This window comes from Centroberyx affinis, unplaced genomic scaffold, assembly GCF_046629955.1.
Source record: "Centroberyx affinis isolate AG114_WGS23_722 - 3 ecotype Tasmania unplaced genomic scaffold, CSIRO-AGI_Caff_v1 ptg002802l_1, whole genome shotgun sequence".
NCBI lineage: Eukaryota > Metazoa > Chordata > Actinopteri > Beryciformes > Berycidae > Centroberyx > Centroberyx affinis.
Genome location: NW_027280948.1, coordinates 17,697 through 34,948, shown reverse-complemented (window position 1 = coordinate 34,948; position 17,252 = coordinate 17,697). Strand labels below are relative to the sequence as shown.

The 17,252-nt window shown below is 44.3% G+C and overlaps 1 protein-coding gene across 5 annotated transcripts in view; it reads left to right on the top strand.

The window, feature by feature from the left end:
* map7d1a (MAP7 domain containing 1a) overlaps nt 1–8,121 on the top strand; it is a 43,762-nt gene extending 35,641 nt beyond the window's left edge. For 4 of the 5 annotated variants that reach the window (XM_071535961.1, XM_071535958.1, XM_071535960.1 and 1 more), the window contains 5 exons: nt 2,431–2,481; nt 2,571–2,631; nt 3,950–4,031; nt 4,423–4,658; nt 7,013–8,121. In XM_071535961.1, the coding sequence (XP_071392062.1) occupies nt 2,431–2,481; nt 2,571–2,631; nt 3,950–4,031; nt 4,423–4,658; nt 7,013–7,023 (441 nt within the window). In that variant the 3' untranslated portion in view covers nt 7,024–8,121. The remainder of the gene's footprint in view (nt 1–2,430; nt 2,482–2,570; nt 2,632–3,949; nt 4,032–4,422; nt 4,659–7,012) is intronic. The other variant, XM_071535959.1, reaches the window with a different exon arrangement.
* Nucleotides 8,122–17,252: the final 9,131 nt, after the last annotated feature.

The window sequence follows — 17,252 nt, the reverse complement described above, 5'->3', positions numbered from 1 at the left end:
CAAAAGTTTTCCAGTTTTTTATTTTTTTCCCCTCTCTGAATCCTCCCATCCTGCTCCCAGCTGCCTCCGATGCAGATGAACAGATCTCAGAGCACAGAATGAATCCTATTTAGTCAGTTCACAATTAAAAAAAAAGCTTTCCTCCCTCACTGGAGATTTATTCTAGGACACGTTTACTATGAACCGCTTGACATCGACATGACAGAAGCACGCTTGAAAGTTGAGTCCCTGAAGCCGAGATGAATGATGTTTTTGGCTTATCCTGGATAGCCTGTCTGCATGCCATGATTTAATAGGGCTTACTGTGTGTATATGTGTGTGAGTGAGAGAGTGAGTGAGAAGCTATATATAAACGCCAATAATGGAGGCCTTGCTGGGTCAGTCATCTGTGTGTGAATAAGTGTGTGGATGTGTGCAGATGTTTGTATATGCGTGCCGATACGTGTGTAAGCGCACGTGCATGTACTGTATGTGAGTGACCGGTGCCATCTATTCACAGTGCAGCACCCACAGTAAGCTCATGCCACTGTAGACTAGCTAAGCCTTTCTTTCCCTCTCCTCATCTTCTCTCCATGTGTGAAAGGCTCTTATCTAGGCCTGCCAGGTCTGGCTCAGCCAGCCGAAGCCTGGCTCCGCTGGAATTAGCCCACAAGAACAGCATGTCCTCCGCCCCAAAAACTCCCTGCTTAGTCACAGCGTACAGCACACCATTGCTCACTGTGTTCTACCTGAATTGATCGACCCGCACTTATTACCTCAACAAGTCTGTTTTATATTTATGTATCTGTGAAGACAAATGTGTTTTGAACTGAGATAATATGAATATTAGATCCGTATGAAAAGGTGGTTTGAAGAATCCCAAAAGGGCATGTGAACAGACCACCACCTTATTTTTAAAAGCATCTCAATCAATCACCAAATCTTGGTCCTAAAGTCCAACAAGTAGCGCAGCCAAACTAAATGCCAAAGCCATGAGCTGTGATTTGTCCATGGATGGCCGTGGGGTATAAAAATGCTTCACTTTTATGAGTGGCAGCTGCAATTGACTGCAACTGCTGTTATGGTCTAGCTGTCTCATGCTAACTCTGTGTCCTCAGAAGGAGGTCGCATATTGGATCAATTTTGCTGTGTTCCATGCATACAAATGAACCAGGCTGAGAGTGCTGTCTTTTAGAGAAATAGTCAGTTCAGGCTGTGCATAGGATTTGCCTTTTTTCTCCTGAACAGAGTGTATTCTCTGTCCCTCTCTCTCTTTGTATTCTACTGTTCAATGTTTGGCCATCCTACGCTATTGTTCCAGCTGCAAGCACAAGTGCTGCTTCATCATTGACATCATTGACAGGCCTCTCCGCCTTGGGACACTAGAGCCTCTGCAAGACCCTCTGCATCCACTTCAAGAATAAAGCCCTTCTCAGACTAGTAGATGCAAAAGAGACAGGAACACCTTTGTTCAGTGATGAAGGGAAACAATGAACAAGGAAATGTGAAACCTCAGTTTCTAGCAAAAAAGTAATTTGATTATGGCAGATGGCAAAGCAGTCAAAACACAAGTAATTCATGTCAGACGAGGTGTGTGAACTCAGTCTGGCCAACCAAACCTAACCCTAACCACATTTTTAAACTGTAAAATTGACAACTAGATCTCACTAATTCTTGAAATTTTCTGGATGTTGTATTAATTTCTGCCATATTGAATCGCTGTTGATCAAAACTGTATGATTTAATTTAGTCCGTATTCACTTTAAGGATGTCTCCACTGCTCCCTCACTGTGCTGGTATCTGCTGCATTACAGGACAAAATGTACAAGAATTTAGATTTTTTTTCTAATTTTTGAAAGAGGATTAGACCTTGGCCGTAATTGGGGATCCATTCACACTGGGCCGGACTTTAATTTTATGGCTCGTTGATACCTCAATCAATTAGGTCGTCCTCGGACGAGCCCTCCAGCAGCGTTTCCAGTCATCTCGATCCTACATGCATCTGGCTAGCTCACCAGTACTTTCCACCCCTGCATCTTTCTTTAGTACATCCACGTATGTTGGTGTGGGACGCCCTCGTGATCGATGCCCGTGTGTTGGCTCCCACAGCACCAGCTTGCTGGCTGGGAGCTCCCGGTATCTCTGGCAGTGACCGGCTAGCCTCATTCTCCTGGATGCTATCTTCTCACTCAACCTTGGTAACCCCCCATACAGATGCTTGTTGGTAACCTGCTCGTTCTGGTCGATGTTTAGTACTGCTCGTAGCATTCTGGTGTAGCACCCATCCAGGGACTTCTGCAGGGTGGGCTTCAGGGTCCAGCATTCACAGCCATATAGGAGAACGGACTCTACTGTCGCAGAGAAGAAGCTGAGCTTGATATGTCGGGGGAGGTTGGAGTTCCACACACTGGCCAAAAACCAGGCTTATGCCTTTCTGTCTTCTTTCCCCAGCGTCTGGAGGAGATCATGAAGAGGACACGGAAGACAGATGGAGGGGACAAGGTAGATTTGTTGTTAAGTTGTAACAAAAACATCATGCCAAGACTTAACATTCCATTAAGAATGACTGGAATCCTCTCTCATCTGTACAGAAAGAGACCAAGTCCTGCCCAACCACCCAGGTCAATGGCAAAGAGGCAGAAAGCAGCAAAGGTAAGCAGATAATCACTCTGGGCTGTGTTCCTCTTGTGCAATACATCCTCAAGTGTCACAGGAAAATCATTACCCACTACAATCAGTAAATCTCAAGGAATTGTTTGGGGTAATTGTCTTAATTGATCTCCCATTAATGTGATTTCCGGTAAGGGATCTAAAACAAAGCCTGTGCTTTGTAACCAGTTGTTTTCCAGATTGCATTTAGTGGATTTCTAACTCTTACCATAGGTTGTTTCAATTGGCAAATCCACAGGATCTGATTGATTTTGGACAGTGTCTGACTTAATTGTTCCGATAGCAGTCGACTCGAGCCACATATTGTAGAGGAACACTCTACATCGATATTTAATGACACATACTGCACTCTGTCTCCTCTAAATTTAATTTTTTGCTAGCTTTGCATCTTTACTATATTAGAATAACCGGAACCACGGATATTTGTTGTGTTTTTGTTTTCAGTTCCCGTCTGAGTCAGATTCACATTGGAGCATTCAATATAAAAGTGTTATTAGATTTTATCTCTGCCTCATATCCTGTACAGCTGCAGTTTAAGTTCTTCTTCTCCGTGCAATAGGACCCATGTGTGCTTGCTTGTTGTCCAAATCCTGGGGCTGAGGGACTGGAGAGGAAGAGTAGGCTCATGCCAGTATCAATGTAGTAGCCTGCATCAATTATGAAACATAATCTGTATTTATGTGTGGTACTAGAAATATAATTAGGACTCTCCCTGATATCACACAGCCCTCGCCTCCACCCATATCCACCCTCCACAGAACTTCCAATTACAGAATAATTATATTCTTCACCCAAACAAACTAGGAATCATACAGTTTGCACACCCTCCCTGTTTGAGCTTCCACATCATGTAGATGAGGAAGATGAGGGGGATCAGCATGGATCAATGTGGTCTGGGAGATATGCTGCTGCTTGTGGCCAAGTTCCCCAGCGCAGGAAGACATTAGCCTACCACTGATGTGGTCGGAGGTCCGGGGGCAGCTGGCAGGCACGCCTCCATTCTAGTCAAGGGTGTGGACAACTGTCTCAACCACAGCCCCGTCCCCAGCAGTTGTTGGAGTTGAGGGGGAGGATGTGAACCACAGAGGAAGGATGCCCCAGGAAGATTGAGCTTGGCATCCCTTCCCTGCATATTGAGTTCACTATGACTCATCTCCAGGGTGGTCATCAACATCTCACCACTGGCAATGGTGTTAGTCACACTTGGTGGTTGATTGTGCATGGTAGAGTGGGATGACGTGCGTGCGCGAGCATGTCCGTGTGCGCTGGTTTAATGATCGTTTTGCTCTGCTTCCTCTAGCATCTGCCGAGTATCAGCCAAGGCCAGAGGTCAACCTGTCCAATAGCAACACAGAAAACGGACAGACCAGTGTGAGAGAAAGGTAAAACTAAAGCTGCCCCTTTATCAATTTTGAAAGTTTCCCTGTGCTCCTGTTGATGCAAGACCACCATGAACAGCATAAAACTCGTATGCCAGAAAACCAAGCCGCGAGTTGACTGGTAATCAAGGCTGCAGGAGAGCTGTGTGCTTTCAAACCTCAAAGGAAAACACAGGGAGCCACACGATTTAGGCCCACAGTAAACAGTTTCAATGCTGAGAGAATGTTTTGCTTTTGCGAAATGTTTACTCTCTGTATTTGAACATGCTTCTGGGGGTAGATTTTGAAAAGACTCCCACAATTGGATCTTAGTGTTATGACTCATACTTTCATGAATCACTTTCAGACCCATTTTAACCAAAACCATGTTCTGCTCTGCATCTCCCCTCTTCAGCCCCTCGGTCCAAGTGGTCAATGGAGTGCAGCCCACCAGACACGAGAATGGTCTGTCCACTAAGGGAGACACTGCCCACTTTGAAGAGATCATCCAGCTAGCCAATCATGGCAACAGCACCAACGGAGGGCGGGACAAGTCTGAGACCAGCATGCCCGCCGAGCCAATCCTCGCTTTTGAAAGTGAGGAGCCGTTCATGAAAAAAGCAGGCCCCATAAAGCCTCAGCATGTTGCAGGTACATGGAGTAGTGAGAGAGGGGAAATGTAAGAGAACTGTGATGTCTCAGTGTGTCATCATATCCCTAGAAAAACTTGCAGCATATCTCATATCAATGGCAGAGTTCACAGTGCACTGTAAATATTGCTTGCCTGGGTTCAGCGCCCATGAATCACAGTCTTTAGCACTTTTTGAATTTGCATGGCGATTCATAGAGGTCTGGACGCAAGCTGGCAGTTATTTCGGATAGATACTGTCCAACATACCTGATTGGATGGTCGATGTAGGCGGGACAAACGTACTTATGACAAGTGTTACAGAGCGCGACAACTACCAAAATGGCAGCGCTGGCAAAGGAATTGGGTGATAGCAATTTCGTCAGTCCGTAAAAAACTTAATGGCATTGATGAATTAAAACAGGAACAGTGTTTAAAATGTTTAAAAGTGAATGCTGCCATGATTATTGTTAGCTCTGAAATTTTCCAGATTATGTCAGTCTGCTTTGCTACTGTGATTGGTCAAAGATTGACAACTAACACCAACCAATCGGTTGGGCCAAGAAATTACGTCAGTGAATCAGTCGTCGATAGCCTTACGTCCAGACTGCTATGAATCGCCCTGCAAATTCAAAAAAGTGCTAAAGACTGTGATTCATGGGGGCTGGACACCAGGCAAAAAAGATTGCAGCACAAGGCGCCATTGGTTACTGCTGCTGTCTTTGGCATGAAGGCACCACAAATCTGACCTCTCAGCTTGTCTAATGTGCAGGTCATCACCCGGGTGTGTGCTAATACTCCCTGGGGAGAGGGATGGTGTGGCAAGGAGACTCCGCCAACACTCCCATGGGGGCGTACGTGGGAAATGGAAGAAACGGTGTAGGGAAGGGTGAAGAGGGTATCTTTATACTGATGACAGCTTTTATTCAGCAGCACCACTGACTTGGGCCCGCGTCCAGTGTCAAATTCCTAGAGTGGCAGAGGCGGCGAGGAGACCGTATCCACAAGTGCTGTACTGCCAGGGGTTAGAAACTGGACCCCTTTGCAGTTATGCGTCCCATCACCCCTCGCTTGTCCCCCTCCCGACGGCAACGTCAGCAGTACTGCTTCCACCCTACTCTCTCCCTTCTTGCCAGACTTAAACCTTCACCTGCTGGCTTGAAGACAAGCCACTGAATATATCCAAAGCAAACAGAGGAGGATTAGCTTCGCTGGCCCTCGACCATCTTCGCTAAAATGTCTCATTTTAAGGAACGATTAATTTCCCTCATCTCACCTCCACCACCTGTAGCTGTTGTCTCAGTCACTCAAAACGTCAACATGCCAACTGCTCATATTCAGTCGTATATGTCTGGACACTTAAGTCTCCTCGGACATGACAGAGTATTTATGACGAGGGCTATGATTGGGAAGATTAATGTACGTGAGACTGATTGAATGTTACGATGTAATTCCATAGAGGGAGGGCAATTTATTTTCAAGCATACCGCCGGGGCTAATTTGAATGTTCATACTTATGAGCATTGACCCTCCATGGCCTCACATGTGCTGTTGTCAGTCAAATGATCAGTGTTGCATCAATCACTCACCGATTCACCATGCTGATTGCATTTTCTCACTGCAGCCATGTGTCTGTAAGAAGTCAGGGTTCCACACAGAGTATCTGTTGTTTAGTCCCCTGGCCTTTTCCTTTGCCTACGTAAACAAGCCAATAAAGGTTTATGGGTTCATGCCCCCTGCAACATGTGCCAGTGGCCTTTTGCACTCAGTATTGTGACCAGGTCAGAGGTTTACAGACCTCGCCATTACTCAGATCAACAAGGGTGGCTCTTATGAGATCAGGTACATTACCCCTTGCTATTGAAACTGGACGATACAACAACACTCCAGAGGAAGAGCGACTATGTTCACTCTGCGGCTTAAATTGATAATGAAATTCACTTTGTTTTATTGCCCTTTATATAATAATTTGAGAATTAAGTTGTTCGAGAAGCTACTGCCCAATATATCTCTAAGGTGTGGGAAAGAAGGAAGGAGGAATTTATTTTGAATTCTGAATGAGTTATTGGATACCACAATACTGAAATTCAATGTAATGTAATTTGAAAGTGAATAGTAGGTGGACAACGTGCATTCTATGTTTTCAGCATTTGTTCGATCACGTTGTTTCACAGTGTCTTGTAAGTCCATGTGGGCTGGGCACCAGTATGGTGTATGACACTATAATGAAATGAAATCAATCAATCAATCAATCAATCGATAACTCAACAGCATCGGACTCCATTTTGTGTGTGTTACTCAGTGCTGATTAGTCCTCGTTATTGACGGGTGCTGTCCCTTCTGACCCTCAACCCTCTGCTCTGTGTCTCCCTCCCAGAAGTCCTGTGAGATGTGCCGGTGTTGAAGTGCTCATCGCCTTAGTCTGCTGACCATCCCCAGCCCAGCCACTGCTCGCATGGGGAGACCGACACCCTCTTTGACAGAGCACAGCCCCGTGACCTGTGCCAAACAATCACCGACTGCTTTCTAGGCCCCCCAAAAAAAACAAAAATAAACTTCTCTCTGAAGATAACGGGGCCAGAGAATACGACGAAGAAGAAGCAACTCTGCAAATCTGCATCAAGACACAAGCAAAACACAAAACAGGATGAAAGATGTTGCCACGTGCCGCCATATAAGGTGCATCAGTGTTAACATTTGTAAAGATCTTCATGGCACCAATTCCATGCACCTTAATACTTGACAGTATCATCATTGTACATTACAGTACAGCTGAGTAATTGTTATTATGACGAGCTGGAAAAAGAGAAGCGAGTTTGCTTTTTTGTTCTTATGTTTAGTTATTTAACTCGAAGAGAAATGTAAGACTGGGTACAATTTTATGTGAATAATGTAAATGAAATTTTGCGTGTTGGACAAAGGAGGGAGGGGGTCTGTGGAATAAAGTTGTATGAAAGGGAGTCGACATTTACGCAACTCTGCTCTGAAAAGGCCTTTAAGTCAAACCCAGGTGTTGTATACATTGATTACATCCTGGTCCGTGTAAAGCTACCTGTAACTTTTTTTTTTTTTTTCAATGGATTGTTACTGTATGTAAACACGTTCTCAGTTCAAACTTAACCCTCCTCAAATTGTGATTGATTGTATCCAGAACTGGATGTAATGACGAGTGAGTAAGTTTGACAGAAAATCAAAGGGGAAATTTAAAACCAGGATTCATAAATCTAAGGTCAAATCAGAGATCCAGTCATGCATTGGGGTTGGAAATGGAATGTAAACTAGGGGTTTGCCCCACCATTTAACCGTTCATGCAGTTTTTTTTAAACATGTGCAAGCATGACTCAGTTTTCTCTCATTTGCATTGAGATTCCACAGACTCATATGTATTTGAAATGCTGGTGCGTGTATATGCTATAAATATATTTTGATGTGTGTTTAAAGGTCAGTGGGAGTATCTAAGTCTTATTAAAGACAAGCTGTCCAGTCTGTGGTCTCATCATCTATTTGTCCTGAATAAATATGGATCGATGGATTGGGGGATAATCTGTAGGAAGAGAGAAGAGGATGCATATGTTCTGAATAGGATCTTAATGCTGAACATGCTTTCTCATCCTCGGGATCTAGTCATTTATCTGAAACAGGCAAAGAAATTGAGCATCACGCATGACTCATTTGAGTCAAGTGGGACAGTGTGGGAATGCTTTGTACTTCAGTTTGAATGTTGACTTAATGTCCTCAGAGTATTTAGATTGTCCCATTGACAGTCACAAAGGACAGAGTGCAACTTAACCGCAGGAAAACTGATATAGAGATGGTTCCAAAGGGCCTTACTTTCTAGATGTACCAGGCATGCGACTTGGCTCAGCTGTCCTTTTCAGTTTGGGTCTCATTTTCCAAAATCCCTGCAGGGGGTACATGCCACTCAATCTGCTGCCCCACTGTGACCACATACTGGTGGCCAGTGGGAGGCCTGGCACATGCACGAAGAGTTTCTTGCCATTCATCCTTCCAAGCAGCTGTGCTCCATTACAAAAACAATTTATGCCCCCCTTCTCTCAAAAGCAAAAGCATACTGCACTGATCATCGCATGTAACTCTTGATTTAAATGACTTATAGCCGCCCCTCTAGTGTGACTAATATGACTTCCAGTGGAATGAGGTGCTGGATGACTTACTACCTGTAGTGCTCGGATGTCCTCTTCCTCTCAGTGGGCTGCATTGCATACCATGCAGTGGAAGCCTCTGAGCAATGCTAGCAAACTACATTTTAACTAACTAATTTTCAGATGCAGAAACCTTTTCGCCAAAGGGTGACAGAGCCCCAAGAAGAAAAACAACAGGATAAAATTCACAATGCCAAAGTATCCTTTTGATCTTGTAAAACCATCAGGGCTTGTTTCATTGGGGAGTGCCAACATGTGTGTGCAAAAGACTTCAAGTCAGTGAGAATTGTAGTCTTTGGACTCACTGATGTATTGTAGCTTGGCAGTTTTCATTAGTAACCATGCTAGTACTACAGTTCTGCTCCATGGATGCTGCTAGGTGATTGTATGCGGGATGGGAAATAATCCCCCAGCCACCAGCCAAATGCTAATCCCTTAATTTAAGATGTGGATAGAGCATCAGTCTACTTTACTGACTGCTTTTGCAGATAACCAACCATCAAAGTTTAGAATAGTTTTTATTCATCGTGAAATAATGGGGCAACATGACCTAGTGGTTACAAACACCATCCCATAGCCAAAATCAATCTCTGCAACAGCCAGTTGTGTTTCCTTGAGCAAGACACCAAACCCCTACCTGCTCACTAATTGTAAGTTGCTCTAGATAAGATGGCCAGCTACATCTAAAATATAAATGTACCTCACCGGTTTAGCATGCGGCTACCTCAGTTGCCCACACTAGAATAGCCTTCTGTTGAAAGCTGTATTCATCCACCCCACCAGAGGGTGCAGCACTGCAGCATTGAGGTGTTACACCACATATCAAATTTCCTTGGACTCAAGCCTGTTCTTAAGCCCAATGAAGATGGTGTGTCAAACACTGAGATTTCTCCCATACAAATCTATATGTCCTCAGAATAGAACTGCATATATATATTTTTTTTACTTCATAATCCATCTGTAGTTTTTGACCCGGTTGATCTGCTAGTCAGAGCCTTGTTATGTGTAGTACTTCCCAGAGGGGACTTGAGGATTAGTGGACACTATTTTTAGGAAGGTGTCAGCAGGGCAATGCGCAATAGCAGGGTGAGCACTGCCAAGTTGCTGAATTAATTCACACAGAATGAGGAGTGAAAAAAACAAAGGAGGAGGAGTAGAATTAGGGGTTGGAGAGTGGGAGTTTTACAAACAATTAACGACATGGTTGAGAATAAAGGTCCTGCCAGTCAAAGTTTGTGGCTGTCAATCAGACAGTCCTGGAATAGCCAGGCTAGCTGGCATGGTAGCGCCCCTGTGTTCACGTCACTGTGATTGATGGATGTATTATCTCTTCAGTGACAGTCTGCAAGCGTGCTGATAGGTGTGTTGGAGGTGTTGCCATCCCAACTCTATTCTTGGCTTACTCTCGTCCCCACTGGGTGAGGAAAGATAAGTTCTTCTTGTTGAGGTTCGCAGTAAAAAAAGAACTGGAAACATCCTGCCATGTGTGAGGACTTTATGGGCGCGTAGCCGTACATATGTGTTAAAGCGACTCTTGTCTTACAATGTGCAAAGTCCACCGCCAGGCTAGTTTTGGACATACACCCACTGTTGTTTCAGTCGTAAAGCCCTGCACATCAGGACCGCATGGAATCTTGCAAATGTTGTGGAATGGCAAGAGTGCCGTCTGGGCCGTCATTTTTAACGAGATACAGGGGTCAGCGTGGGGTCAGCGGCGGGGTCACACCGCAGACTGAGACCACCACTGCAACAGATATGCAGCCATCAAAGCCCAAGAGACCAACCTCTGTTTAGTGTTTACGCTCACACACTCCCCCCCTCACATTGAGCTGTCTTTATCTGCTCAGCAACAGGGCCTCTTAACACAGCTGCTCACTGGCAAAACATTAATGAGTGCCCACAGAATGACAGGCACTCAGAGCAGAGTCTGTTTCTTGATCCCTGTCAGAGCTGTCAGAGTGGGCCAACCTCTCAACTGTTCCGACGGGAGATGCAAGATTTAAGAGCCGCCCCCGGTCGCCCGGCCCGCACCCCCCTGCAGGGCCTCTGTCCCACGGAGCTGCGCTGTGAAGTGGCAGAGAGCACCCAAGGCCTCTCCTCTCCGTCAAAGGGTGGCCGCCCCGGGACGAACAGCAGCTGAGTCTTAATAGGCAGCTGCTGGAACCATTGTCAGAACCTTTCAGATATCCATGTAGACCCCCTCTATGATGAGATCCCTCCTGAGTGTATGATGTTCCATGAAACCTCAAGTATTTCAGGAGTCTGACATCAGTGTTGCCCTCTGCATTCACATTATTGTGAGCTGAGGGCACGCAGTGTTTCCTTTGGGTACTTGTGAATAAAAGCATGCAGAGGGTAAGTGGGAACAGATTTATTGGGTGACTAGGCATTTTCTTTATGGGTGCATCTGCTCCGCTGTTGACTGGTGCGGAGATTCCTTTGTTAATGGCTATTATCAAAATGGAGACTCGAGAGATGGTGACTGAATGTCTGAGTCTCTAACGAACTTGCTTTGATTATTTTGGACTTGCACCAGGTCAATGACATTGATATCATAGTATAAACTGAACAGAGTAATTTACTATTCTTCTCTGCTACTTGCTTCTTACTTCTTATCAACCTCTTAGAAAACAACAGCCATGGTTTGGTGAAATCCCGGCCAGAGTAATATGGAAAGAATGAACAGGAAAGCAGATATAATTCAGTGAAAACCGGTGTGGAGATATGAAACGGGTGAGAATGTCCAGTAATTTTTGAGACCAGCATCTTGAGGAAACAAAATGGAGGTCCGTGTGCGGATCAGGTGTCAAATCATGTCACCACCACACAGTAAACTGTGGTATAACAACACCCAATACCACGGTGTTCAGAGGTTTCACATTCAGACAGTGACACAGGCTTGATTTGCTGGATGTGTTGTCTCTTCATCTTGGAGCTGACAGTAGAAGTGTTTTACAGCATCGCCCCCGGGCAGCACAGAGGACAGCGGCTTCAATTTTGCCAGCTTGCAAGCTCGGTTATTTTCAGTTCAAGGGATAGCTGAGGATTAATCCCTGGTGCATGGCAGTTGCCAGCTACAGTAGAGGCCCTTGGGTCTTCTTTTTGTTCCATTTGGAAGGAAAATACTGAAAAGAGGGACCGTGAGGAGTAACGGCAACAGCCAGATGCGTGTAAAGTAGAAAGGGGATCCTCTGCGGTGTAGGCCTGTGTTGTTATTGGCTAGGTGAGGTAGGCCCACCTTACAGTAGCTGTAATTCATGGAGGTAAAAGAAACAGACTTCCCTCTCTGTTTTACAGGCAACACCTGTAGTGTGTATTTTCTCTGCGAAGCATATCCTCACTCCACTAACACGTTGTCTCGGTTGCTGCGACACCATGGAACATCTCAACCGCAGGAATAATCAGCGAAAGACACACTGAATCACATCTTTTCCATTTGGAATTGCTGCCTGTCAGATTTAATAGCTGTGAGATATTTTCCAATATAAAACCCCTCTTTGGAGTTAAAATGTGTCTTCTCACATCGTCTGTATCTCTGTAAACCTTATGACCCCATTACAAGAGCAATTTTTCAAATTGGTTTGAAAATGATCACCCGACACTTAGCAGGCTTCAGCCGGTTTAGTTCGTTGCTAAGGCTCTAACTCCTGTTGTTCTTTATTTATCTTGCCAGGAAGAACTACATGGAAAGATTGCCATTTTAAGATTGCCTTCATTTATTCCCAAGGGGTTAATAAGGTCTGTGTGTTTGTGTGTGTGTGTGTGTGTCTGTGTGTGTGTGTGTGTGTGTGTGTGTGTGTGTGTGTGTGTGTGTGTGCGTGCGCGTGCATGTGTGTGAGTGTGTATGTGTGTGATTTATGTATGCATGGATGTGTTTGCTTAAGTGGGAGAGTGTGTGTGTGTGTGTGTGTGTGTGTGTGTGTGTGTGTGTGTGTGAGACAGAGAGAGAGAGTAAGCAAGCGAGTGTGTTTGCATGACACATGAGAACAGCCGTCCTGGGACCTTGGAGAGCATGAGAGAGTAGCAGGGGGGGCCGAAACTACCGTCCGCCCAGCGACAGTGGCCCCGAGTTGTCAACACTGTCACGGTGAAAGCATTTGGGTACTGGGACGAAAGAAGAAAGAAAAAAAACGAAAAAAAACAAGTGTGACACATATTTCTGGTTCACACCATACCAGGCCCAGGAACTAAGAGTTGAGGGTGAAAAAGAGATTGAAAATCAAATTATATTTGCATAAGTTGCCATAAAACCGCAGGTGAGCATTCACTGATCTTGAAAAAAGAAAAAAAAAATCTAATCCAAAGCACCTGCACTGAGACTTGAAGGTTGTTTTTAATGAGCCATGTATTTAATGAGCCAATATCAAAATTCTTTCTGGACATTTTTCTTCCTCTGTGGTGTTCTCTCTACATGCTGTGATTGTTGGCTTCTCATTAGTTTTCTCAGTCTGTTCTCACAGACAGAAAAATGGTCTTCAGTCTAGAGCTCTTGTGGAAGCATTGTAATGAAAAGTCAGAGTGAAAAGCCTTTTCAGGAGAACTGAAATATTTTAAGAAGTACTGCTACCTCAGTAAGAAAATGCTCATGTAAAAGAATAGCTCACCAAAAATATTCAGGTACTATGAAGATATGGTCATGTTCCAAAAGCTTCCTCCCCCAAAATTGACAAAATCTGTTTTGTCTGCAAATTCCTCTGCCCAAAAAATGTAATTTATAGTAGGCTATACCCAAGTAGATGAGAAGAGCAGTGTTACTAGCGCAAGTCACCGGAGTAGCTCCTGTCTTCTCATCTCTGCTTTCATGTTTTCTAAACCTCTGGGATTGACCTGCACTCTGACCTGCGCTTTTACACAACTGATCTTCATTGCCCTTTTGCTCTAAAAATTTAAGTGACACTCTACAGTAAATCATTCAGAGATTTGTTTTACGATCTCTGCATGGGGGGGAAAGGTTAAGGAGCTCAGTAGGTATGGCTGAGGTTATTGATATTTTCCTTTATTCTTCACTGAGCTGTCTGCTAAACACACAGAGCAGTTCCAGCTGTGTCGCTGTGAGGCTAACATGAAAGAGTGTGAGTGTGTGTGTGTGTGTGTGTGTGTGTGTGTGTGTGCATATATGGTCCTACTGCAGCCATTAGAGAGTGAAAACAAGAAAAACAGACAGGAGATATAGCGTGACAAATGTGTAAAACAAAAAACAGAAGTTTACTTTTTTGAGAGAATGTCTGAATTTCCTCCTATCAGCACATGAAACACATTTCAACAATGCATCACAGTTAAAGAAAAGTAGAATCAGGCTACATCCTTCCTCTGTCCTTTTCCTCCACCGATCCGCAGAGAAGTCCCTAATTATCATTGTCTCTCCTCTCTCCTGATTTACATTTTCTCTCTCCGTTTTCCCAATGGGGGAGTCAGGCACAGATGGTTTTCACTCTGAGAAGTGGAAAGTCCCCTCTGCATCATTGTGCTCATCCCTTTTCTCAGTTTCTTGCTCTTTCCTTTCTCACATGTGAGAGGAAGCCAGCGCGCCGGTGGATTCGACTGTCTGGGTTCTTCGGTATGATGCTGGGGCTGCCGGGTGTGACGTGGCCGGGCCTTTTTACATTTGTCTCTCTCCAGATGACTGAAGATGACTGATGCCGTCTGGAGGTGTCTGTCACTGACTGGCTGCCATATTGTTGTCAGTGGCTTCTCTCAGAAGGACAGACAATTGGGGAAACGGTTTGTTATACAGTAATATCTCATATGTGTGTCTCAAGAAGCATTTTTCTTCTTTATTTTTAACTTACCGGTATAACTGTTACATCTTGGTGCTGATGTATCTGATGTATTTTTAGATCTTTTTATGTACTGTTATCCTGTCTACTAGTCTGTGCCCATATAGTGAATTGAAAACAGATGCTTGCATTCATCCTGCCCTGTGGCCCCTCACTGTCCCCGCATGTCTTTGCCTCAGGCAGAGAAGGGGGGAAGATCCAGATAAAAGAAGATATACTTTGAGGCTTAAACTAAGCATGTCTTTGAACAAGGAAGCAACCTTAACATCAACAAAGTCCTTTAGTTCCCTACATGCCATCAGTACAGATGGACACAATAATGTAGCTCTGTCCTCATGGTGCTGACTGGAATGGCATACCTGCATACACACAGACACATGGTGGCTGCGGTCAAAATGTTCTCCCATCTATCTTTCATTAGCCCAGCTGAATGTACTCATCACGTAAACCACTGGTCCAGAAATCTAAACATTTTGCCTTGCATAGCTATTTATCAGCTGCCCATTGAAGAGGCCCATCCACACCGAACTCCCTCCGAGCGACACTTCAGGCCGTTTTTCTCCTCCATCCTGGCAGGCCAGCGTTAATTAAAAATAAACAGCAGCTGCCTGCAGGACACCCACCAGGCTGATGATTCCTGGGGCCATGAGATCGGTTTCTACCATCGTGGAGACAAAAATGCCTGCACCCTGCCTTTGCATTTGCAAGTATATATGGGTAGAAGCCGGTGTTTTCAGAGAAATGTCACAAGTACTCCCACTGCAGGGTTCTGACCCCGGGCCATCTATTTTACTCTCCTCCTCTGTCAGCACCCTTGCCCACTTTCCTATGTTCTCTGATTCCCATTTTGGAGGTGTTCCTTCAGCAATGTGGCAGCTGACCTAAAGTCAGCAGCAACTTCTCCTGCATAACAAAGTTTGAGGCATCAGACTCCATTTTGAGTGATGAAGTGGTATCAGGTTGTATAACCACTCCAAGTGGCTCCAGACGCCTTGGTTTTAAAGCTGATATGTGCGTAAGTTTTGTTCTACCGCTGATATTGCCAAACTAGGAAATAGCTGCCGATGGTTGGCATTATTAAAGTGGTGGGGTTGGCATGGGGCAGAGTAAGCTGGTCCTGGTTACTTGCAATTGCTTTGGACTTGATTTAATCCATGAACTTGCATAACTCATATCCAAAAACAGTGGTGCAGCCAAGATTGGTTACAAAGTGCCAGTCTGTAGCTGGTGCCTGGGTGTGCATGCAGAGAGACATTCTCATACATACACACACACACACACACACACACAAACATAGATGTTCTCATGTAGGCCATGTTGGTAGCGCTGCATCTGTCAGTTAAAAACTTGTCAGAATATCAGACTTTCTGCTGAAGAAGCAGTAGATTGCAGTAGTTTCCATGTGAGTTTCCATGTGTATCTGATTCTCCTTACACAACAAACACAAAATGACTTATGTAACTGGAGGAGGCTGATTATAGGTTATGGGAACTTGTAGCGTTTTCTTCGCTGGGTTCAGCTTGCATTGTTGGAAGACAGTCGTGCAACAAATAAATTGCTGTGTAATACAATTGGCAATGCTTCCTGGTGACAATTGCTTTGTGGGTGCAGATTGCACATTAAGGTCAGAGCAACAATATTGTCCAGGAGAAATGAAGGCCATTATTCCTTCTAAAGCACCAAGCTAAGCCAAACATTACCAAGTGAAACACCTCACACGTCAAACACAACAGTGCTTGATCAAGTTCATGAGGCAGACCTTCTGAGAAGCCTGTTGAATTTCTTAGGAACTAGTCCAAACAAACTAATTGATGTTTATTTATTCCTTGTTAAAAAATGGCCATGAGGAAGTTTCACCTTCTGTACAAAAGAGGATTGTTCTGTCCTCTGTTTGTCTTTTTCCATCCCCAAAAACAAAAAAAAGACATGGGAAACAGGAAAACCGGAATTGAAAGTCCTCTACATGTGTTCTTCATCTGGTGTGAAAATGGCACTAAATCAGCCTTCTGTAGAGAGGATGAACTAGGCTTTGAGACTTGAGGGAAAATGAAAAAACTTGATGAGAACAGTTGGATGAGGATGGGAATTGAGATCTGCAGGTCCAATGCCAGGGCAGTTCCTCCCTCCATTATAGTGTTTCCCCGCAAACCCAAGCATCTCTGCACACAGTGATCATAAAATGACATTTGCCTTGCGTAAAGACCGGTCCTGAATAAAGACACGTTTGTTAGGCCACAGTGGAGATGTCCAACATTTGCGCAACATTTTGCATTTCATTGGTATCAAGGGATCTGAGTGAAAGTTTGAGAACTGGAGGGAGACCAGACTCATGTGGATCTCAGACTCTGCATCTTCTAACAAAGCCAGATCTCTCAGATATACTCAGATTGACAAATTAATAGTATAGTATTAATTGTCAAGTTGCACAAGGCAGATGTCCATTGCATGTGTAGGCCACTTTAAGCTAGAGTGTGATTTCACAAATACTGTTGCGCAATATAATAATAAAAAAAAAAAAAAAATCATAAAGATTGTCTGGCTTTTGATATAGACTCATTACACCAATATTGTACCAATGGGGTCTATGAATCGGATATTATGGAGATGAAAGTTGAAAAAAAGAAAGCATTTAATAGGTGTAGGTGTGAGAAAATGTAGGAAGAGGTAAAGTATGTGC